The 24,550-nt window shown below is 37.0% G+C and overlaps 1 protein-coding gene across 1 annotated transcript in view; it reads right to left on the bottom strand.

Annotated features, from left to right (window-relative positions):
- The window catches only part of LOC131689444 (heparan sulfate glucosamine 3-O-sulfotransferase 5), a 63,704-nt gene that overhangs the window by 20,204 nt on the left and 18,950 nt on the right, over nt 1-24,550 (bottom strand). The window contains exons 2-5 of the mRNA XM_058974536.1: nt 23,693-24,305; nt 4,335-4,512; nt 3,726-3,857; nt 3,371-3,586 (exon numbers count right to left, since the gene is read on the bottom strand). Of these exons, the coding sequence (XP_058830519.1) occupies nt 3,371-3,586; nt 3,726-3,857; nt 4,335-4,512; nt 23,693-23,967 (801 nt within the window). The 5' untranslated portion in view covers nt 23,968-24,305. The remainder of the gene's footprint in view (nt 1-3,370; nt 3,587-3,725; nt 3,858-4,334; nt 4,513-23,692; nt 24,306-24,550) is intronic.

Genomic DNA, 24,550 nt, shown 5'->3' with positions numbered 1-24,550 from the left:
CAATAGTTCTTCATTTGTGTTCCGCCTGTCAACACCCGAAGCAGGATGACGAGCGTTCAGATCCTCAACAACTTTTTTAACCTATCGGCAGTTCCATCTGACGCCCGTGATAGCTTCCACCACGATGTCATACGTTTCAACCAGGGTTGTTAACGTTAAATTCAACTTTACCGCCGATAACGATGAATTTCTCGCCATTACCGGCGTTGAATATCACGTTATTTTCATCGTCATCGTCAACGCACTTCGTTGAATGCAACGTTAGCGTTATCGGAAATTTTCGCGTTGAATTTTGTTTGAAGGGCCTTTTTTGTCAGAGAAATTGTATAGTGCAGTTTAATTTTATATTGAATGTAATACTTTTATTTGAAGGTATATATTAAAGTAGTATTAAATTTTATGTAAAGTACAGATTATGAGGTTAGTTGTTGGAGCATTCCGTAAACATAGACCCAATGAAAAATCCAAATCGCACGGTTTCGGTGTCCAATTAATGGTTCCTTTTTTCAAGTCCACATGCAATTAAAATTGATCATGCATGTTTTTTTGTTGATCAATTTTGTGTCGATTATTACGACACTTTCAGCGTTTTTTTCACCAAAAAAGCGCCATTGGCTTGCTTCACATCGATTCACCTCTATATTGTATCAAGAAAAGGGGTTTAGGTTGATAAAATTATTTCGACGTGCAAGCCACACCCATATTCGATTCATTGTTGACAAGGCGTCGTTAATTAGATTTCTTTAGAACCCCTTAGTTGTACTAAATACAAGGCTTATTACACATAATTTCAAGAACTTGGTCACGATTTTCGTAATTCGTACAATTCATGAAATCGTGATTTTTTGTTCATGAATTTATGAACGGATTTGTGTGTGCGATATCTCATACTGAAAATTGAGTGTGAGTGTGTGCGAAAATCATCGTTGAATCTATCGCTTTAACAACCCTGGTTTGAACCTTTATTGAAAACTGGTCTTTTTTTATAGAGGTTTTAACGTTAGTGTCATTCGTCTCTGTTTACGGATTAGGAAAATATTTTCAAAAAAAAATCACTAACCCTGTGTGTCGAGTTGGGAATCACATCCAGGTGATCTGCGTACAAGGCCATTGATTTACCAACTACGCTATGTCCGCCCCCAAAACTTATCCTTCTTTTAAATATTGTTTTCAGTTCTAACTGCTCTATTAATCACTCTGTTTGGTCCATTCTTGTGCCCTTCGTCGCCACTCAGCCGAAGTGCCATCTGGTTTAATGACCATTCGGCCTAATATCCTTCGGTGGAATGACCCTCAGTTTTTCGGCACAATGATTCAACGGATTATAGCATTGCGGCCTGCGTATTGATAGGCTTTAAAGAATTAGTGTTTATTCGTAAACTTACTGGCTTCTTCAATTTAAGAAGCCAATGTTTTGCTTGGTGCATGATTTATACCTGAAGCAATTACAAATGCGTATATGTTTTCCCATTTCTATTTTCCATGTGTCCACAGTTGTGGTTACAGCATAACGTCAGGCTTCCCTGTATGTTCAAAAGTACCAGCGACGTCAGTGTAATAATGTTCATTCGGTAATATGTATTCCGAAAACAACAAGAGCATTCCATTTGAAAGTACCCACTCTACGACCAAAGAAAAAGTTATCAATCCTGCACGTACGTACTGAATACATACACCAAACATTTTTGCCATTTACCAATAACTAGACAACAAGAAATCACCAAGCTGTCTGAAGCAAGAAATACAATTTAAGTTTAGAATGCAACTTTTTCAAAGCATCAAATCAAAAACATTTACTCTGTCTCTCTCTCTCGCTCTCAGCCTGTCCTTACCACATTATAGCTGGTATGGTTCAAGCTATAGAAATAACTTACACATTCGATCGACTCGAGCTAGTAATAAATACCACGACAACTGAGTTTTCGACAGGAAATGTAATCAACCACAATGAGTTGCAAAATCGAATCGAATACCCCCTCATCCTGGTGCAATTTGAAGCCTGCTCTCATTCAATGGGTTCCATTAACGAAAATTATCGATTTTTTCCTTAAGAGACAAAGCATCTATTTCGATTTAGTGATAGGGTGATGAGCCCATTTTCGCCATGTTTCTATTATTAACCTACCAATTTGAAGCCGTTGGTTAGAGCAACAACAGGGGCACTCGATTCGAGTTTTCGTTGCGCTAAAATACGAGAATTTCACTGTTTTCAGCGTATTTGTGTTATTATATTGTTTCTTAACAACGAAGCAACGCTATTGATGTCAATGTTTACACATTCCATTGATTGTAGGCCGAGAAATTAATAAATTAGTGAGGCACCCTGCTTAGTATGGTGAAAAAAGGCACTTCACCCTATTTGTTTTCGTGAACCATTCTGAGCGGAGCCAAAAATAAAAGTTATTTAAAAATGATATTATTTACTTTTCCTCCATTAGAGTTTATCATTTGATTTTTTTATTTCGATTATAGATTTTAACCTTCTGGTCATTTCTTTTCTGGTTAGAAAAATCTCTTTAGGAAAATTTCTAACCCTATGTGCGGGCATTGGAATCTAACGCTGGAGAGCTGCGTACAATTGATTTACCAACTACGCTATGCCCGCCCCCAAAATTGTCATCTGATCAATGCAACTAGGGTAATGATATTGCGTTGCCACGAGCCGACTTTTATGCTGCTTTACGATATATTGTAGAGTAAAAATATGTATTTTATTTAAAAATTACTTGCAAAAAAAATCATCTTAAGGCTTTTTTTAATTATAGAGGATTTAACTTTAGGATCATTCACCTCTTTTCGGGTTAGAGAAATTTCTTTTGGAAAAATCTTTAACCCTATGTGCGAGGATGGGAATCGAAACCAGGTGAGCTGCGCACAAGGCAATCGATTTACCAACTACGCTATGCTCATCCCCGGCTTTTAAAAACGATTTTAGTCCTGGGGTACGATTGTACCCCACAAAACCCTTCCCAATGAAAAAAGTCAAGAAAACAGGTGCAGGGTTAATGATCAAACAACTAGTATATTCTAAAAGCATTTCTACAGTAGATAAACCCAATACAATAGCTCCTAAAGATTCAAAACTCGCCTAAACAGATATAATAATCTTGCGAATACTTTTTAGGGTCGTTATGTTGGTCGGAATAGAACGAATAGTTGACGTAAAAAGTTTAATTTTTCAACCCAACGAATCATATCAGGCAACGGAGTGGGTAGAAAAGATTAAGTTAACCTTCAATCAGCCCAACTTAAGAATAAACTTTCCAGCAAATGGTTATTATCACTCTATGTACAGTGGCTAGGTAGATTTTTAAATCGATTTTATGTAAACAGGAATGAATGATAAAAAACATGAATCGGGAAAACTCACCTCGGGCGTCACAAAGTAGCTGGGACTCTTCTCGATGGTAATCTGGCCGCGAAACGAGTGGGGCATCTTCTTCCGGTACCACTCTAGTCCTTTGAGATAGTTTTCGTCGCGGTCGAAGAAGTGGATTTCGCCGGCTGCTTTCTGAATTCGCGGGTGCAAATATAGCATCTCCAACAGTGCCCGAGTGCCACATTTTCTCACTCCAATTATCAAACACTGGTCGGGGCAACCACATAAGCGGCAAAACCACAGTACAGTGTTGGAAAACATATTTCAGAGGGGAAACAATAGAGAGAAAAAACACGTTTTCCGATATGAGTGCAATTGCCGACAATAAATTCTGCCAATAAATTACTTGCGGAAGTCTTCTGCTGGTCTTGGGGAAATGGATCCTGTTGGGGAACACCACCGGATGATTAATCGCCGGTGGATTCGGAATGTGATTTGTTAGTAGGGCAATCTTGTTTTCGGATATGGCCGTTGCAGCCTGTGAGAGAAAATGAACGGAGAAGAAAAATACGGCTGGCATTACTTTCAACTTCTTCGTTTCGAACAGCTTTCACTTAAAATGGGTCCATTTCCGTTTCCAGGCATAAATTTTACAACAATCGCTCCGAAGGAAAGAGTACATAGCTTGATACCCGCGAGACAATGTGTAGAACTTTTTAGTCGGACGAATCTACACAGCCGGATCCATGGGGACCATTCACAGGGAATCAAACATGTTTTTGCTATCGGAAAAGTTTTGGAAAGCAATGTACTTCAACTTCACAAAACATTTCACTCGAGAACTTTGCGGAAATACAATAATTGAGCGGTACTACTTATCTACGACCATAATTCTATAAGCACATTGAATGATTGAAATAATGTTCATTATGATTTTTTTTAGCAGTCGATATCGAGAGATATCGATTTTCCGGTTTCACCTTTTGATGCTGTTGGACAGAAAATATGAACTTACCTGGATGCTATAGACTGCGCTATCGTACAAAATGTGAAACGTAAGAAAAAGCGATAACAACATAACCGATAAGAATAAAGCCGCTAGCTTAGGACGGGAGACGCCTACGACGAGGACGCACTCTGAGTGGGTGGTGTCTGGTGGCCCGATGGGCCTCATAGCCGCCTTGGGTAACCATCTGAAATCGAAAAAAAGAGCAAATGGTAATAATAGCTAGAGCAAAAGTGAATCGCTTTTATTCAGGTGTGCTACTTTGACTTTGACAAATGTATGCCTTTCGGATTGGAATGTGTGCGATTTGTCTATAGATCTAAATTTGAGATAGCTCAATCTTTTCCTGAGACACTTGATAAACTTTTGGGGTTTTCATTCAACTTTTACCTTTATTCTATAACATTATTTTTTGAGGAGCCAGATTTTTTTGGCACTTCTTAACCCAGTAGATATTTTCACACTGATCGGGTTTGCTTTCATTATATCATCAAGTTGTAGAAATCGATATTGCACAGTTCCCACCAAATCGAACTGCACAGTATGAAAGTGTGATGAATCAAAAGTGTGATCAAAAGTGCAACTCCTTCGACCTGACAAATTATTGACACAGAAAAGTGTTACTTTCTTACTTTTAGTAGCTAGAAGGTTAGCATGGCTGCCAGTATCCCTGTTTTCAAAATAAATTTGATGGAAAAAGTTTTTGTCGTTTTCATATCATTTCATTTGGCAACCGTGAAAAAAGAGTGATAGCGAAGTGCATCAAAAATCCAACTTTCAAAGCAATGAGCAATACTGATCAATTCATATTGCGCAGTCTAGTTCTTTTCATTGAAAACAATGATCACGATGTTCTACTTTCTGCTTCGAGGCAGACGAGCGTGAAGTGAACGACAAAAACAGTTATTTTCATCTTGTTCATCTTTGTCTGAAGGACAAAGAAAATCGTTACTATTATTCTTCCACCTATCAAGGTGAGTTTTCAGCAGCAAAACATAGTACTAATTTCGATTTGAGAGCAAGTATTCGAGATGAACTATGAAAATTGAGCTTATGTTTACGGAAATTATCTACAGTCAAAATCATCATATTAATAATAATAAGTGCTAATAACGTTCAACAAATTGGCACAGGCAAGAAGATTCGTTTTGAATACCAACCGAAAACACTAAGTCTGAAGGCGTTCAAATCGAGAACCGCGTTTATATGAATGATGAGAAAATCGAAATTCATCTACACGATTTGGCATCAAAAATTATTCCGCAATCGGAAGAGGTGAAATCTGTAGCGGAGAATACATCAAAAAACTGCTTCCCAGGTATATCCAACGGTGTTTTTGTGCTGAGTATGCGGAAGGACTGACCCATTTCTTCCTACTTGACTCTAAATACATCACCCAGACCATTTGCACATATAAAGGACAAATTAATACGTGCCAGGCCGGACAAAACCCCTTAAATTTTATTGTCGATTTTCATACCTTTCATATATTTTTTCCTAAATTTACCACATCTAAAGCTGTATTCGCCAAATTTTCTGGTGGATCGTTCGCATAACAAAAGTGCTACGTTTTTTTTTGAGTGAACAAGGTTTTAAAAATCTGAGAGGATTTGAGTGACAAAAAGTTTTTACCCGCTCTGATTTATCTCGCTTTAAAAGGTACTTTAACCACATATAGATGTTTCTTATAGCAAATTATCTCAGGAATTTAATAGTGTCCTTGGATATCAGAAAAATTCAATGCTTAAAAAGTTGCCGAGGAAACCATTGGAAATTTGAAAACGATCTGTTAAATAGGTGAACTTAGGTGAACCTTTTCTTGTAATGCAATTTGATTCCGTACACCCTTTAATAGATAGATACAACAAATCTTCAATTTAAATTTAAATGATCGATCAGGATCGGCTCACGCGCTTTCATGGCATGCCTTTCGGTAGGATTCTGCACAATGGCAAGCGCACTGCGTATTCTGTTGCCTACTAAAACGTTTTGTTCATGTTGCGATAAAGTTTCACAGCACGCAGCTACATTTGAAACGGCCCAGAGGACAACGTATACCCACACAGCACCGTAGATTCACAGTGACCCGAACGTTTGTGAAATGTTTGTGTCTAGTTTGCCGACGACAGTCGATAGAATATTTCTCATGTGAAAACATGACTACCGTTCCCGACGCAAATGGGGAACCAAATAGAGCAGCTTGTAAATGGATTGTGAAGGCAGGCAGGCGCGCCCTTTTGAAGGTGCAGCGTGGTGTGTATATGTAACAACTACAACTCCCACCATACCGTAATATTATTGCATATTTAGTTAGCCTCCGGAGAATGCATAGAGTTTGCATTTCGCAGCAATAGCACAGTAACATGAAGTTTAAAATGCATGCGAATTGCCCGGTTGTTGGTGAGATCAACACGTTGTTTCTGTTCTCGTTATAGGTGTATGTGTTTCAGTCCCACTCCCCTGCAAAGCAATTGCACGAGTGATGTCAGAGAATGACGGAGCCCTTTAGCATTGAGCTATTGCTTTACGCTGCTCGGAGTTGTCGGCTACCATTGTTGATCTTTCGCATGTCCCATTTGGAAAATTTATTGATGAAGAATGCACGAAATCTGGCTCATAATTTTTCTATTAGAATACAATAGCGTGATTTTGATAAACGTGCGTGCTGAAATAAACTATTAGCATTTTAGGCTAATCGCTAAGCATTAAGAAAATACCATACAATTACAGTCTATTTGAAATGTTGGGGATTGAGAAGCAAAACATTTTTTAATATAAACTTCTTCCGACTAGTAGGTATCAAATTATTCGGCGGATGACGAATGTAATAAAGTTTACTTATGTAATACGAAAACTGAAAAAAATAGTTTGTAAGCTAGATAGTTTAGCATAATTGTCATTTGATGATCCAAATCCCTCAAATTTTAAGATTCTGAGATATTAGTTTATTGTATTTCAATACGGTGCATCTGTTTGTTTTCCCGATTTTAGCATTTTTGGTTTTTTTTCATCAGCATCATACATACTAATGAAAAACATTTGACTCGGCGTTCTATTCGTGTTCCAAGTCGTGTAAAATTTAAAATAGTAAATTAAAACGTTTCAAAATAGTGCCAGAAAATTAGAACTGCATCACAACATTGCGATTACGCTGTTTTAGTCGGGGATATAAAATCGAACTGCCACTGCCTAATAAAATAAAATTCTAGGATTGTTTAAGGTTTATGCGTCTTAAGGGAGAGAGGGTGGATTAAGATATTTTCGGTTGAAAAATATAGTTCCTGGAAGATTTTTTGGGCGATACAGAGAGTGTTGGTCTATTCAGTCAATTTCCATACAATAATAAAACATTTGAACAATATTTTCCTAAATAAAAGATATGACGAAGAACTGTGCACAGTTTCAAAACAATTCTTTCAGTTCATAAGAAAGGGGACAAGAAGAACGCAGAAAATTATCGAGGAATTTCTGCACTATGCGCTGTATCGAAGCTTTTTGAATTAGTTGTGATGGAGCCGGTGTCCTTTCACTGCAAGCAATATATCTCTGAGGATCAACATGGATTCATGGTTAGCCGATCGACTACGACGAATTTATTGTCATTCACTTTTCTTATCTCTGAGGGGTTTGAGGATGGCTTGCAAACCGAGCTTATCTACACTGACCTGTCCGCCACTTTTGATTGAATCAATCACCACGATATCACCATCGCTAAATTAGATTCAATGGATCACTTCTCCGTTGGTTTCAGTCATATGTTTACAGCTACGTCTGGCATCCCACAGGGAAGCCATCTTAGACCACCAATCTTTTTACTTTACTTCAACGACGTGAATTACAGATTCAGAATTACAGTCCTCCAGTAAAATCTGTCAAAACAGCTACAAGAAGCAGTCTTGATACTCCCTCGAACGTTTCATGTCCAGCTGTGGATAATGATGGCTATATCAGTGATTCAAATGAGCCAGACTGTGTTGGGTTCTGTGACTATGACTCTAGCTTATTCCAATCTTTCTCTAGTCAGTCATCGCATCCCTCGACTAGTCCATCCTTGGTAACTCGTAGTAGTCATTCCTCCGGAGCGCTATGGTCAGTGGCAATACTAAATTTCTTGTGTTATGTACTGTTCTTCCTCATTTTAAAATTAAAAAAAAACGCGTGTAATAAATGTGAACATTTTGTTCAGTGCAATCCTCCACTCACACACAGAGATACGTGCATTGTTGTAGGGCCACTTATGTACTGTTAGTTAGGAACTGCGTCAGTCAACCACTGTATTTCATGTGACGAACTGCCTTTAATAAACGTGACTAAAAACTCGGAAGTCGACTGAATTATTCTACAAAACCTGGGGTTCATCTTCCGTGCTGCCAAATCTTTCACGGATATCTACTGCCTAAAGTAAAGAGTATGTACTGCTTCCTAGTCCGATCATCTCTTGAGTATTGTTCGACGAGTTGGAGCTCGCACAAAAAGAACGGTTGTGGCCGAATTGAACGAAAGTTTATACGATTCCCTCTAAAACAGCTACCCTGAGCCCTACCGAGGGCTACTGCCAACTAATTCAACTCGACACCTTCCAGCATCGCAGAGACACAGCTAGATCTCCAGTTGTCGCCGATCTGTTGTCAGCGCATATCGATTCTCCAGCCTTGATCGAACAAGTAAACGTCCAAGCTACTAGGGCGTTGCGCAGCAATACTCTTTTGAGAGCGCCTCTTCAGCTGTTCAACAACACAGCAAATGTGGCCATCACATGATTACAAAGAACATTCAAACGTGGGGCACACCTATTTGACTTTAATTTGACGTTATAAGGATAAAGTTTTTGATTTTTCTTTAAGAATTTTTAGATTGGGACATCATTATTGGGGCCGATTGCGGCCTATTAATAATTTATGTTTCTAAATAAATAAATTAATTAATAAATTCTTTCAGTAGATGTTGAGTTATGATGTACACCGCAAAACAAGTTTTCAACGACGCGCCTGTGGAGATTCACTGTCATTCGCTCAATTTTCAATATTGTGCCAATAAAATTTCAATATCTTCAATTTTGGCATTACTAGATGGAAATTGAATAAATATAGCCTGCTCCCTCACTACGCCATATTCCTTATCTACCAACGTGCATGACATTGAGCTAAGGCTTTTGAATAATTCATCTGAATATACCAATGTGGTAAATCTAAAAACTACGATGTTATTTCGGTTTGGAATATGGAATATCATTGGTGCAGGTGAAGTGTTGGCAAAAAGAAGATTTTTGGCATTTCTTTGAACAGCTATAACTTGTTTTAGAGACATTCTAAAACCATACATCCTTCGGAAAAGTAGTTCGGTACATCATGTACTATACTTCTATCTAATTAGTTGCATACTGCAGGAATACTTGTAGTCTGTAGAATCGAAAAAATAAAAATGTAGGTTTTCCCATACTAATTTCCATGCAAATTTTAAACGCTATGCGCTACGCCGCGTCAAAACCAATCGGCCCCAAATTTTGCACAGTTATTTGGGACCCCAAATGGAACCAAAAAAGTCCTATACCACTGCCAGTTTCAGTTAGTTGTAATAAAAATTCGTTTCCTTCGCATCTCACTCTGTAGACTCTTCTATACAAAGCTGAGCATTACAGCCAAATCCATCCAACACTTTGATTCTGACCATACGCAGATAGTCTGAAAACCCAACAGAAAATGGTCCTTCGAGCCGGATGCGAAGGTCGGTCAAAGTGTCTAAGTCAGTTCGCGGAAAGTTTATGAACAAATCGGGTCGTGAATCGGTGATATTTGCGACGTTAGTTTGGCGGTAAAATAACTTTCGCGCGTATCGAAAATTATCTATCACGAACAATAGTGCTACTGTGAAGAATATACAGTCGAATTGTTGCAAGATGATAGAACAATAGCCAATTGTGCAAATAGTAACTCTTTACTGTTCGTAACGAACTCGGAAAATATACTACAAACTGAAAAGTGGTTTACAAATAAGGCAACTAAAGCTGACAGTGCGCGTCATCGCGAAGGAACGGAAAATCTGGCCCAAGTAAATGTACGGATTGGCGTGGTCGACAGACCATTGTACCGCGTGTTTCAAGTTGACGTGGCTTGGTTGGTGAGACAAAGGGCCCTGGGACAAAAGGCAAGCTTATCAGGCGGACCGCGTGCTCTTGTGATTTGATAGTGTTGTAAGTAGGAGCGAGTGGAAATATTATACAATTGATGGATTTTTTTTTTTATTTCGATTATAGAGGTTTTAACCTTAAGGTCATTCGCCTCTTCGGGTTAGAAAAATCTCTCATGAAAAATTTCTAACCCTATGTGCGGGGTCGGGACTCGAACCCAGGTGCGCTGCGTACAAGGCAATCGATTTACCAACTACGCTACGCCCACCCCCTAATTGATGGAATTGAAATTTTCGATTTTTTTTTAAATTTTGCGTTCTGCTGAATTGAAGCTTGTGATTTACGATTGTTGCTAGTACTAACACGGTGGTGGAGACAGGTCATCTTATTTCTGGCGGTAGCTTGGTCACACTTGAGAATTCACTTCATTGAAGTTCGACTCGTGGTTAGCGTGTTATGTTCGAAGAATTTTCGATCGTTCGTGGATTTTAGTAACCTCGTGGGAAAATGGCACCAAATTTAAGATTACTCTGCAAACAGGAACGTTTTTGTCGTGACACTATGCGCAATCTATTAAGCTTCATGCAGAATTATAATGAATGCTGGGACAAGAATCAATTTCCAGTTTGGAAAGAGCGACTGGAGGAGATTTTAAAAAAATCCAGAGCAACCGTATGCAAATGGACCTTCTAGAAGAAGAAAGTCAATGCCATGGTGCTAGTTCGTAACAAGGGATTGATGAAGCATAAGGTGAGGTTGACCTTGGTCCAAAGGCAGATACTAGCCGCAAGGCACGTGATGACTTCGAATTGCACTATGTTAGGGTGAAGAGCTTCCTTATCACAGCAGAAAGCAAAGCTAATCCGCCACATCCCAACATAGTTGCAGTACCTCCTGTATCCTCTCAAGCTAACGATCCAGCAGTTTCCCGAATGAAGCTTCAAACTTCCATCTTTTGATGGTTCTCTTCCTGAGTGGCGCTCTTTTCGTGACACTTTTCGAAGTTTGATCGATTCTAACCCGCAACATCGATAAGTTATCGTATTTGGTAGCGTCGCTATCCAAGAAAGCAAAAAGGGTTGTTGAACCTACAGAAATAACATCAGCGAATTATTCCGTGGCTTGGAACCTATTGAAACAGCGTTTCGATAATAAGAAGTTGGCGGTCAAAACGTGTCTCGATTCGCTTTTCTTCATTGAACCCATGAAGCGGGAATGCTACGATTCCCTCGTCCGACTTATAGACGATTTAGAGCGTAACCTACAAATCATCATGAAAATGGGCATCGACACTAAGGGCTGGAGTATTCTGTTGGCCCCCATGGTCTGTTCGTAACTCGACTCGTAGCAAAGGGAAAATCACAACAACTCAACGGAAGCTCCCAAGTACAGAGACATAATGGAGTTTCTGCGTTGTCGCAGTACTATTCTTCAATCTATCGCCTCTACGAAAGCTCGTAGGTCTGATCCGCTATGGTTGGAAGCCACTCGGTCGCAGAAACCAAGGTTTAGCAGCATTCATTCAATAACCGGCACTACGCCAAGGTCGTGCCCATTATGTGAGCAGGCAATCAACTTTCCGTTCAAGTGTGAAGCGTTTAGGAACTCTTCAAATTGGCAATGATAAGAGTTTGTAAAAAGAATAATGTATAAACTGCCTCTCTCCATACCACTAAATCAAAAACTGCACTTCAAGTGCTTGTCGTGTTTGTGGCCAAAAACACTACACAATGTTACAGCAGCAGACTAGCAATCGTAACCCAGACGTCCAACTCAGATCAAACTTAGTCTCAAACTCACAGCGCTCAAAGTACCTCAATCGTTCCAAATCAGTCTTCTTCACAAATCAATCCTACTCCTACAATCCTACGGTTAGTCAGAAATCATCATGTCATCGGTGGCATCGGAAAGGCCACCATGGTCTCTACTCATACAGTAGAATCCAATCGTACTGTTCGAACTTCAGTGCTGATCTAAAGTTCCACGTTATGAGGGAAATTACACACCAATTACCCTCGACCACCATTGACATCATACCATTGAATGTAATTGGCCATCAGACGTCGTCTTACCTGATCCTAAATTCCACGAGCCAGCCTCTATTGACATGATCATAGGAGTAGAGGTTTACTACGAACTTCTCCTCGATGGACTCATTCAGCTAGGTCCCAGAAAACCAGTACTGCAGAATACAGTCCTGGCAGAGTAGAAGTTCTACAATCAAACCAAATCGCACCTAGTATCGTTCACGTCCGCAGTATAGAACCCTTAGAAGACCAGTTAGCCAGATTTTGGGAGCTGGAATCCTGTCAATCGTCATGCATCATGTCCGTTGAAGAAACTACTTTTGGAGCACAAAGGGAGATGAATTCGGTCGATTTGTAGTGGTACTTCCCAAGAAACCATTGCAATTGGTCCTCCTACTTCTGAGAAATTCATACGAAATAGCCAAACATGGTTTTCTTTCATGAAAACGTCGTCTTCAAGCTGAGCCAAATCTAAAAACCGCATATTCAACATACATTCATGAATCATATGCAAGAAGTACCAGAAAGATTGCAAACAAAGTCGCATCCTACGTACTATCTCCCACATCACTGCATAGTAGGGGACTTGTGGGTAAAATGAACAGGTAGCCAAATCAAGTCAATGTTAGTTAAATTTAGAACAAACTTCACAGAAACGTGACCTGCCAAGTATTCAAAGGATATTGAAATAATTTCTTTTGATAAAAAGCTGTCCAATGTGAAATAAATATGATGAAAACCAAAATCGGCATTCATGTTTGTCGCTAATGTTAAATTCGGCATGTAGAATATAAGGTCTTTTGTGGTGAAATTTTAATTTTATTGTGAAAATGGTGTTACATGACAGTAGTTGAACCTCTTGCAGATATTTCACAGCAATAAGTAGGGATCAGGACAAATCGGCTCAATCGGAACGGCTGTTAGAACATAAAATGTCTTAGGGGGTAAAATGAACAGGTTGTAGTGGGGGTAATATGAACCATCTTGCTGCTCCAAGTACCAAGCCTCAAAATTAATTGCTAAGTTCAAGTTGCTATATCTTCACTGTTCTCCAACAGATCTTTAAATTTTAAACACCTATGGATAACCCCAAGTTTGTAGATGTGTTTCCATGTCACAGAATTATAAATTGGTTAGTATTACATGAAAATTTAATTTTTTCGTGACAAGTTTTTTTGCCTACAGAATGCCCTGTGTGTATGCAATGCTCATGAGCTGCTAGGATATCAGCATTGCTCGGAAAATGCTTTTCAACGCTAAGCATTGCATACATACAGAACATTTTGCAGGTCACTAGAAGGTGTTAATTTTACCACCAGCACATGTTCATTTTACCCACACGCTATAAACATGTCTCTTTTTTGGACATGTTTTGAAATCAAGAATAATGTTTGAAAACTTGTGTTTATGTCGAAATATTTTCACCAAATATGTACAAAACATGTCGAACAAGAAACGTATGAGGTGATTGTAGTATCTCAATCACTTATTAGTTAGAAAATAATGACTTTGCTTAACGTGTTCATTTTACCACCAGTTCCCTTCGCCCAGAAAGTGTGACCACTAAATTACGTGTTGTGTTCGATGCCTCTTGTAACACTGACTCCGGCATTTTGTTGAACCATATGACCTGTAGTGAAAGATGAGCTCGTCTCAATCACGTTGCGGTTTCTGATGTCACGGTACGCCATTATGTCTGACGTGGAAAAAATGTATCGGCGAATCTGAGTCCATCCGTCGGACCATTCCCTACAGAGAATCCTATGGAGAAACGAACCGTTCGAACCTATGAGCTGATAACCGTCACTAACGGGACCTCTATGGCACCGTATCTAGCGACCAAATGGTCGGTGTTAAGTCAGACCGGACTAAGTGACAAAATATTGATTTCGAGAAAAACGAGTTTAAAGTTTGAATCGTAGCATCCTTTACATTATAATTTAAAATTAATTTTTGTCATAATTCTTGATTATTGTTACATATTCCAAATCTGGCAAAAGTCGAATGCAGCTGACGAAATTTCTTATCCAGTGACGTCATTATCTCATTTTTTGATGTTTTGCGACTTAGTCCGGTCTGACTTAACACCGACCAAATGTCTTCAGGAACTCGCAAAATTGGGAAAATCATCGCATCCTGCAGCAGCACAAGTCGTTGCTAACGACTTTTATATGAACGATATGATAAGTGACGCGAATAGTGTCGAAGAAGGGAAAATCCTGTGCACACAACTCCTGCAGTTTTTCCAATCCGTCAGGTTTAGTCTTTGTGGGAGTATGTGATAGTTCCAAATTAAAACAGCAAACCGGATCTTTTGTTACGGAATGCTTCAACTGCAAACAATAAAATTTTAATATTTGTATGTTTTTATGATAATTTTAATTACAATTATTTGGTGTTACCAACTTAACAAATGGTAGGGTTGACTCAGTTTTGGTGAATTTAGTAAGTAAGTCTGTATAATTGTGCATATAGCTTTAGCTCTAAGTAAGAATTTTAGGTTAAGTTAGAATACTCACGGTAGTTTTAAGTAGTATTAAGTTTAAACCACTAATTTAAGTTTTATACCTCCTAAGAATAGGTTAAACTGTACTGCACGTCTAGTTCTGTATGAATTTAATTAGATAAAGAAATATCTGTATAAAAAATCTGTAGTTTTAAAGTAGAGAAAAACGTCCACTTTATACCCACTAGTGCTGATTTTCTTCAAGTGACAATTTCTGCCTTCCGTTAAATCAACGCCGCACAAAATCAGGTAGGGCTGAAATGATCGCGCCGCTGTGTGTTGGTAGCAGCGCTGCAACGAGGGGCTTCGTCGTTACAGTCTTCGCAAATGGTCGACGAATTCCCTCGATATTTCAGCGCATATCCCAGATGAACTACGTGATGAACGTAATAAATCCGTCCTCATCGGTAAAAACTCTAGGGCTTAAATGGGAACCTGCGTCCGACGCTTCCAAGTGCCGAAATGGAGTGAAGCGTCTACCATTACAAAGCGGATAGCTTTCACCGACTTCGCTCATATCTACGATCCCCTAGGGCTGGTGGGAACTGTTACGTACTCGCTAAATTGTTTATGCAGAAGAGGTGGGATGAATCTTTAAAGGAAGAAGTGCAAAAACGTTGGTTGCAGTTTAGAAAAAAAAGGTGCGCCACCGAGTCGTTTGTTACAATTTTTGCATGGTAAAATGACAGAAGGTTACTGAAATGATACTTTAAAATGTACATAAGTTTTATCAATTCGCCTCACCCAAATTACTAAACCTCACCCAAATTCGTAAAAAAGTGTTTTTTACACTGAAACACTTAACACCCCCCTTAAACAGTCAAAACTACACAATGTGATTATTGCACCAACGGCAATTAAATTAATTTCGACTGAAGCAAATGAACTTTGTGTGGTTTATATTTCGAGTTATTGAAGGATACGCGAAAGTATCTTGATCACAAAATACAGGGTGCGGCACTTGAAGTGTAACCAATTCCAAAGGCCATAAATTGTGTTCGGAAAATTATATTACACCATCGGAATAAATACACCTTTTAATTGATTTAGGAACTAACTACCAATTGTATAAATGGCAAATAAGTAATCTTCACAATGCTGTATAGACATTTAAAATGGATTAAAAATTACCGGAGTTATAGCAATATTTACAAAAAAATTGAATATTTTGACGTGTTTCAAGGACTAGTTTTATAAAAAATTAAATATTGCATAATATATTAGACAAAACACGAGTATTTACGAATGATTTTAGAATAAATCTATGCAAATTACTTATAAATGCAATTAACATTAAATTTCTGGTTATTTCACCAACAAAAATATGTATAAATGTACACTCTAACAGCACTAGCAATCAAGGAATAATCAACTGGAGAAAGTCATTTTGAATCTGTGTGCGAATCTCAATTTCGAGTAAATCAGTATCTGTCATTACCCTACAATCAGGTCTTGGCAGCATAAAAATCTCGTAGTGCTCTGCAATGCCAGCTATGTACATGTGTTGAATTTCGTTGCGATTTCAATCATTCTCAATGTAAATTGTTCGGTTTCCTAATTCTGTTATCGTTTCGTGATTTCAATTTCCCCTTCAAAGGTCATATGCATTGGTGAAATCGAACCGGTAGGCAAAACAACACCAGACATTATTAACATCGCTCCTATAGACGAGAGAGGATATTGATTGGAACCTGGCGAACACCTGAGCGCAGCCTATATACAACGGTGCGGTGGCAACATGTCGGGTTCATTTTCTCTTGAATTCGTCGAAAATATTGCTGCGCTTCGATCTCAGCAAGGAAGCAATCATGCTCTATTGCAAAACCGAAACACAAGACAGCTGACAGGTACCTGGGCGGTAGGGGAAGAACCCAATAAAAGTGAGCTTCCGGAAAATGAGATGAAAACGGCCGGAAGCTAATGCACCGGCTTCGAAAATTGCACAGCAGGCCCTTCAATCGACCGAAGGCACCAAAGCAGAATAAGCAAAAAGCTCCCCCGGAGTATTAACAAGCCGTCGACCGACATTGGTTTCTGGATATGCTACTCTTTGAGCATAGTCGACATGTAGAATATGAATAACTATATGTAGATGTTTAAATCACATGGAGTTTATTAGCCTACCATCAGCATTTACTATGCCATAGACGAAAAATTTCCAGCAAACGCTATATTGAAAACAAAACCAATGGAATCTCCTAATAATGAATATTCCTTGTAATTGACAAATGTCACACTTCTTCGTTGTGTTATTTAACACGACTAATGTTTTTGCTCCAAAAATAAAAACTGTTGATGATTCATTACGTGTTCTGCGTGTGCAGTTTGATAATGTCTGTTGGAGATCTTATTCTTTGATTAGAAAACAATGTTAGTTTCTGTCAACCTTCCGAAATTTGTATTAGTGGTTAACAAAATAAACACTAAAGGCAATTAAGTTAAAACTGCCCATAAAAGGCAAACCGGTCCATGAAAATACACTCATGATCCATAAGGTGAAAATAAAAATCCTTAAAAAGCAAAAATCCATTCAAAAGTGCACTATGATTCAAAATTTATACAAAATTTTGCAATACAATTGTTACTAAAATGCGCAAAACACATGATTCATAATATAGACAATGTATGTGTGTACGTTAGCCTGTGGTCAATTTTTAACTTTTAGCTCCACCATCAGGCTTTTCTGATTCCTTTTATGGTCCTTAGTAATTGTGCAAATTTTGGTACCGATTGGTTGTGTCTACGGACCCTCCAAAAATTTCAAAGTTTATATGGAAGTTTGTATGGAAAATCGGTTAACATTGAAAATAAATTCTTAAAAAATCACCTCATCATTCAATTAATCAGAACACTATATATTTCTAAAGGAATCTTTCTACTGAACACATTCGGGGAACATTGCAAGTTTATGAAAATTCGTTGAGAAAAGTTATTAACAAAAGAAGCAGTATGACTTCAAAACAAGAGGATTTTATTAGTAACCATAGCAACCCTGTTTGAATAGCTTCATCGTTATACCAATGTAAACTAGACTTGCCACCCACCGCTCCCGTATGGCAGATACAGCTATTCAAACAGGGTTGCTATGATTAATAATAAAATCCACTTGTTTTGAAGTCATGCTGCTTCTTTAGTTAATAACTTTTCTCAGCGAATTTTCATAAACTATTAATATTCCACGAATGTGTTCAGTAGAAGAATACCTTTAGAAATATATAGTGTTCTCATGAATTGATTGATGAGGTGATTTTTTAAGAATTTATTTTTGATTTCAACCATTTTTCCATACAAACTTCCATATAAACTTTGAAATTTTTGGAGGATCCGTAGACACAACCGATCGGTACCAAAATTTGCACAATTACTAAGGGCCATAAAAGGAATCAGTAGAGACTGGTGGAGCTAAAAGTCAAAAATTGAACCAGTCTAGTGTACCTATATGTATGTAGTTGAATTCCCGATTTCAACGTATACACCGATGAATGTAAAAGGTGAAAATTGTAACCACAACTGCTTGAATTTGTAGTTCTAGGTCACCAATACTCGCTTTGGCCACATTGGCAACGATCACGGTCACATCGATTTTTCGGAGATAGCTACACCGATTAAACCCCGTAAACCGCTATTAAATTTCATTCCGCTCCTACTTCCAGTCCAAGAGTTACGGATTTTGGAGTGCAGTTACGCAGAGAATTCTGATTCAAACCGATACCGCGAAGAGTGCAAAAAGGTAAAAATTTTATTACAGTGGGTGCAACTTGCATTTGCAATTTTAGGTCACTGACCGCCAACCGAGGTTTCGTAGACCACATTGACCACCATGGACAGTACCGGTAGGTCCCCGGAAAACGAACACTCGTCCAAAATTTTCACAAACTTTGTCTTAAATGAAAGGTATACTATCTGTATAGATTGCCAATGGGATTTCGTACGGATTGGTTATAGGGCCCGGAAATATAGACTAAATCATCCGTTCACATATGAAATTCCCAATTTTTTTGTTCCTCAAAATTTTGGCACTTAGGGTGGCCCAAAAATTCAACAATTACGAATATAAAGTGCGCTAAATTTCAAACGATTACCCTGGGCTCGTAATATAATTTATGAATGTCGCTCAACATTATCAGCGATTGAAAAAATGTGTATCCTTCTCAAAATTCACTACACCAATTTTTTTTGTAAATTTAGCGCACTTTATATTCGTAAATGTTGAATTTACAACCACCCTAAGTACCAAAATTTTGAGGAACAAAAAAGTTAAAAAATAATATCAAATATGAATTCAGCACGGGCCCCTTTTGAGCTTTTGTCCGACTTTTGTATGGAAGGTGATCACTGTGTGTCTGTCCAAAACTGCATCCCCCATAAAGTGAGATATATTATTCTTAGAACTATTCATTCAAAAACGCAATCTTGAAAAACAACAAACCATGCGTCTCCTTCAGACATATCGAAAGTCACCTTTTTCATACCCCAGGGCAGACAAAACAAGACCTACATTTTCGGAAAGTACACTAATTTTCAAGTGTCATTAACTACAAGCGAATTGTTTGAAAAAAAAGTACAGCCACTTTGAACATTATAATTTTAATTGAATACACGATGTATTATTTCTTCTTCATGTCTGAACGAGAAGAAAGACTTGCAACGACTAAATCGAATGGCAACTATAAGTCCTACGAATAACCTTTCAAATACAACCAGTTCGACCCTAATCGTAATCATAACTAAAAAGATATATTCATTGGAATAACATACACACCTAGAAAATATACTGTAAATTTACGTCTCCTGACCCTGACATATACGAGCATCAAAAATGACTTATTTTTACGTTTGATTTTAATTTTACATGACGTTTAATTTCGTAAATCATGTAATTTTACTCATACAGCGTTTGTTCTGAATGGTAGGAAGTGTAATTTTATGTCATTGCGCATGTAAAGTATATGTTTCATGTAAAATTAAACGGAACACGGTAATGTTCCGTCATTTCGTAAACTGCGGTTTGTTGAATTGTTTCATGTTTGCAATTACGTCAACGATAAAATTCAGATAAAAAAATTGGTGTGTAGGTTTGAATACAGGTCTTTCCAGAATTGATAATCTATTTCACCTTTGAAGTTCTGTAAAAAATCTAACTTTCGTTCTCAAGACTTAAAAGATTATTCAACCTATGAGAAAAATGTTAAATCATGAAAAATCCAAATAAAATTTTGAGGTTTTGTTCATCTATGCGACACTGTAAGACAGTATCAGAAGGAAGAGCTTATTACGTTAATAAGTACCTCCGAAGACATCAATGACCGACAGCCAATTTCCCGTTAATTTAATTTTTAAATATTTAGTTTCGGAGTTTTTTGTTTCTGGTGGAACAATTTTACCACAAACAAATAAATATCATTGATGAACTCACTATCCGAAAAATTTCTCCTCTTTTAAATGAGATAAGTGTTAAATTGTTCCTCCTAGGGTCAAGTTTTTTTATTTTGGAAAATTAAATAAATATCTATGTTTATATTCATATGTATACTTCATTTCTAGTTTGTACGGCGATCTAAAGAACAAACTTTTTTTAACATTGATGAATAATTGATAACAGAAAATAAATTTTCAGTTAACGATGTATTTGCGTTCTATGAATTCAATTAGTTATGTGTATGTATCGCTTAATACTTAAATTAAGCGGCATTTTTTCATGAAGGAGCATCCCTTTGATCGAGAAGTCATTTTAATGTGTACCAGTTAGTTGGGTTTTGCCATCAATTCACTAAATTATTATCATATTTTAGCTTTTTAGAATTTCTTTAAATCCGCGAAAGAATACGCTTTTGTTTATGTTTTATGCCATTAGCGCTGCTTTCCTCTGTATTCTTTTCCGACTATTTTCTTTTCTGAAATTGGATCATTTTCGGATTTTTTAAACCATTTTACCTGTATTTGATGTATTTAGAGGCTTTGTTTCGTCGACCAATCACATTGAAATAATTCTTTTTGATAAAGCGCACTTTGAAATTTCAACGTTCCCTTATTTGCTATTATTGAATTGCTACTAAACAAATCCCAAAAGCAGATTACACCTTGCTGCTAACAAACATGTTACCGCAGACTACAAAATAAATAGCATGAAGTAATTTGGGGAAAATATGATTTTTTGCTAAAATATGAAACACTGTTCTTATATGCTTTTAAAGAGAAACTCTTCATTTTCAAGAAAACTACAAATTGAAACAAATTAAATTGAGGTAAAACTATTCGAAGAATGTAAAAAACAATGATAGAACTTTAAATGTAACATTGGGTTCATAGGAATACCGAGAAAAAATAAATTGAAGGAAACGTTCTGTTTCGCGAATTTTAATAAACCTAATTATCAATGCGAAACTTTCTAAATAGTGTCTTCGAAAGATTTCATTAACGTTACGAAGCTGTTCTTCTTATACTGCGTGTTCACTGATTTAACCTCCTAAGAGTGTGATATCTGTTTAGAGCTACTAATTGAAAAACTACCTACCGGTAGAACATTTCAAAGTTATGCCCATATGAAAGAGGATCATCTAGCTTTAGCGATACTGATTTTGTTGTCTAAATTTTTTTTTTATACCAGAGACACCATGCCATTAATTTTCGGGGAAGACGTGGATTTTACCAAGATCAGAAAATTGAATGTTTGATAATTTTAAACAGTCATTCTATCTTCAATGAAGATATAAACGAATAATTGTAGTAAAGTTTTCTGGGGACATGTAAGCTACATTTATCATCCTTTTAATTTTACTTAAACTTTGAATTCAAAAGTAGGGTGTTTCTTAGAAAAAACGGTTTTATTTATATAACTTTTAAGGAATTTCTTGTTAAGTGAAATATACTTCAGAGAACATTTGTGTTAAGGTGGATAATTTGTTTGAAAGCATGACATATCCAACAACTATATTTCAGGACTTTCGGCACTAAAACATTTTCTACACGATCATTTTTCGACCGATTTTCAATTTTTTAAGTGGAAAGAAGAAAAATGACCTTTTCAACGGCATGTTATGTTCTTTTGTAATAAATACTATGCGGGTTTGGGACAACAATATGAAAATATTTTTTTTTTTTATTTTTTCATGAAAATTATGAAAATCGCTCAGCATGATTCAAGAATTATAGCTTCCGTTATTTTTTCCAATTTTAACTTAAAAGTTCACACACATTTTGATTTTGATGATAAATAGGTAGTTAAAAGCGGATTTAAATTTTCTCTCTGAATTTTTATTAAAAACAAAGCGCTTTTTAATAAAAATGTTGAGAAACCTTCATATCTTTTTTGAAAAAATCGCAAAATTATGGTAAGGGACCATTCATAAACTACGTAACGCTTTTAGGGGGGGGGGGGGTTCGACAAGTTGTTACATATTGTGACATAGGGAGGAGGGGGAGTAAGCTAGATCGTTACGTAACATGTTTTCACCGAAGAAAAAAAAATTTTTTCGAGGAATTTGTTACGTAATAGGGGAGGGGGGGATAAAGAAATCTGTGACAATTTGTTACATGGGAGGAGGGGGGAGTCAGTTTTGGTCAATTTTTGCGTTACGTAATTAATGAATGGTCCCTAACTTTCATGTTGTTGTACCAAAACCGCATAGTATTTTTAACAAAAAAAAAAACAACATAGACTAATTTCTTCTTCTTCTCAGAACACTCAAATAATTAAAAATTGGTTGAAAAATGATTGCGTAGAAAATTTTTCAGTGCCGAAAATCCTGAAAGATTGTTTTTTGCTTTAAATAAAGATTTTGAGGGTATATTAAATTGATCAAACGTGGTTGTACGTTGTATTGGGCCAAATCTACAATCAGGATAAGGTGGTTGATCTTCTGGGCGATTCCATAGCCTTTCTATATAAGAGGTCTAGAAAGCCGATTCCCGAAAAAAATAAAGTTGTATTAAATCACGAGGATTAAATCTACAAACTCTGTTTCTGAAAATCTTTAACAGATCACTTAAGAAGTACACACATTGGTTTTATTTTGTAGCACCATGTTATAATTGCAAAGTTAAAAGCACACTTTCTTTAAAAAAAAACTCGGGTTATTTGAAGTTCTAATAGTATTGAGTGGGTCAAAACTAATTCTGTTTATACTAAGTATAGGACCACGATTCGATGTAGAATTGAGGAGAGAATTGCTATGAAAATATTTTCTTAAATCTAACACAATTGATTTCAAAACAACAATTTTTGAAATTGAAAGAAACAATAGATGTTAAAATTTTAATTTTGTAGAAGAAAATTCTAAAACTCTCAATAACATAAGCGAGAAGTGAATACGGCCAAAATATTATTAAAATACATTTCCTTTGAAGGAATGTAAAACGTTTTTTATAAATTACCTAAATACTCAACAACTTCAGGACGATTCCGAAAACCAAAGAGAAGGGAAATATTTCCATTTGAGCAATTTGATCTATGATTTTCGTGTTCAGTGGGCTGAATCCATAGAAAACCATGTTCAGATTCGAGAAAGAACCAACGATGAACAATTACTTCGACCAGTTCCCTAATATGTAATTCCGACATTTACTGTACAACATAATCAAAGAGAGTTTTCCTACTATATATATGGTGTCATTCCATACACGTACTGCACTGGTTCACCTCCGGACGTCACGTGGAAAAATAATTTAATTAAAATTGAAAACCCAAATTGGTACTAGTCATACTTACAGAATGTCCAACGGCAACGAAACGGAACAATCCCTTAATTGATCACCGCGTCGTTTTGTGGGCATCGGTGTGAGCAGCCGAAACGATCTCCTAGTATTTCCGTTTCCGCTGATTCCATCTAACGCGTGACTGCATTGGGAACAAACAGTAGCACGAAACGGCACTGGAGGTGGCGGGATGCAATTTATTGATTGATTTTTTGCAGTTATTTGCTTTTCCTCTTTTTCCTCTACGTCTCTTCCACTGATTTGTAACTCAACTTCACAAATAAGCATTAATTTAGAAAATTTAATACTATTTTTTCTCCTTCATGGACAAAACATTTACTGGCACTATTTCTTTTGATATGATTCGATATTTCAACTTTAACTTTATACTTTGATTCCTAAACGCACACGACCACACAACTTCTTTCCTTTAAAGCCACATTATTTGATATGTATTGGGATCTATTTCACTCGATGTCAAACTCGTTATTCAATTCATCAACTCTAACGCTATATATGTAGATTTCTTCGCTGTAAAACTTACTCTACGATGCTACTGAATTTAGCTAAAATGAGGCATTCAATATGATATGTATTCGTTTCCAACCGTTGAATGAACCGTTTGCCTAGAAAAGATAAAAATGAGAGAAATCTTAGTCTGTATTAGTTATTAGTTTACATATAGGATGGGGAAAATTATCGGCGATGAATGTTTTAAGTCTAAACATTATTGCTTGTATTTGAAACAATGTCATATTATTGGGAAATATGCGCACATTACTTTGCCTGTGTTAAGTCAAAGAGGACCTAACCAACATCAGCGTTTGTTTTGAGAACTCAAATAGTAATCGAAAGCAAGTAAAAATTTCTT

The sequence above is a fragment of the Topomyia yanbarensis genome, chromosome 3 (genome assembly GCF_030247195.1).
Source record: "Topomyia yanbarensis strain Yona2022 chromosome 3, ASM3024719v1, whole genome shotgun sequence".
Classification (NCBI taxonomy): Eukaryota; Metazoa; Arthropoda; class Insecta; order Diptera; family Culicidae; genus Topomyia; species Topomyia yanbarensis.
This window is presented reverse-complemented; position numbering and strand designations above follow the sequence as displayed.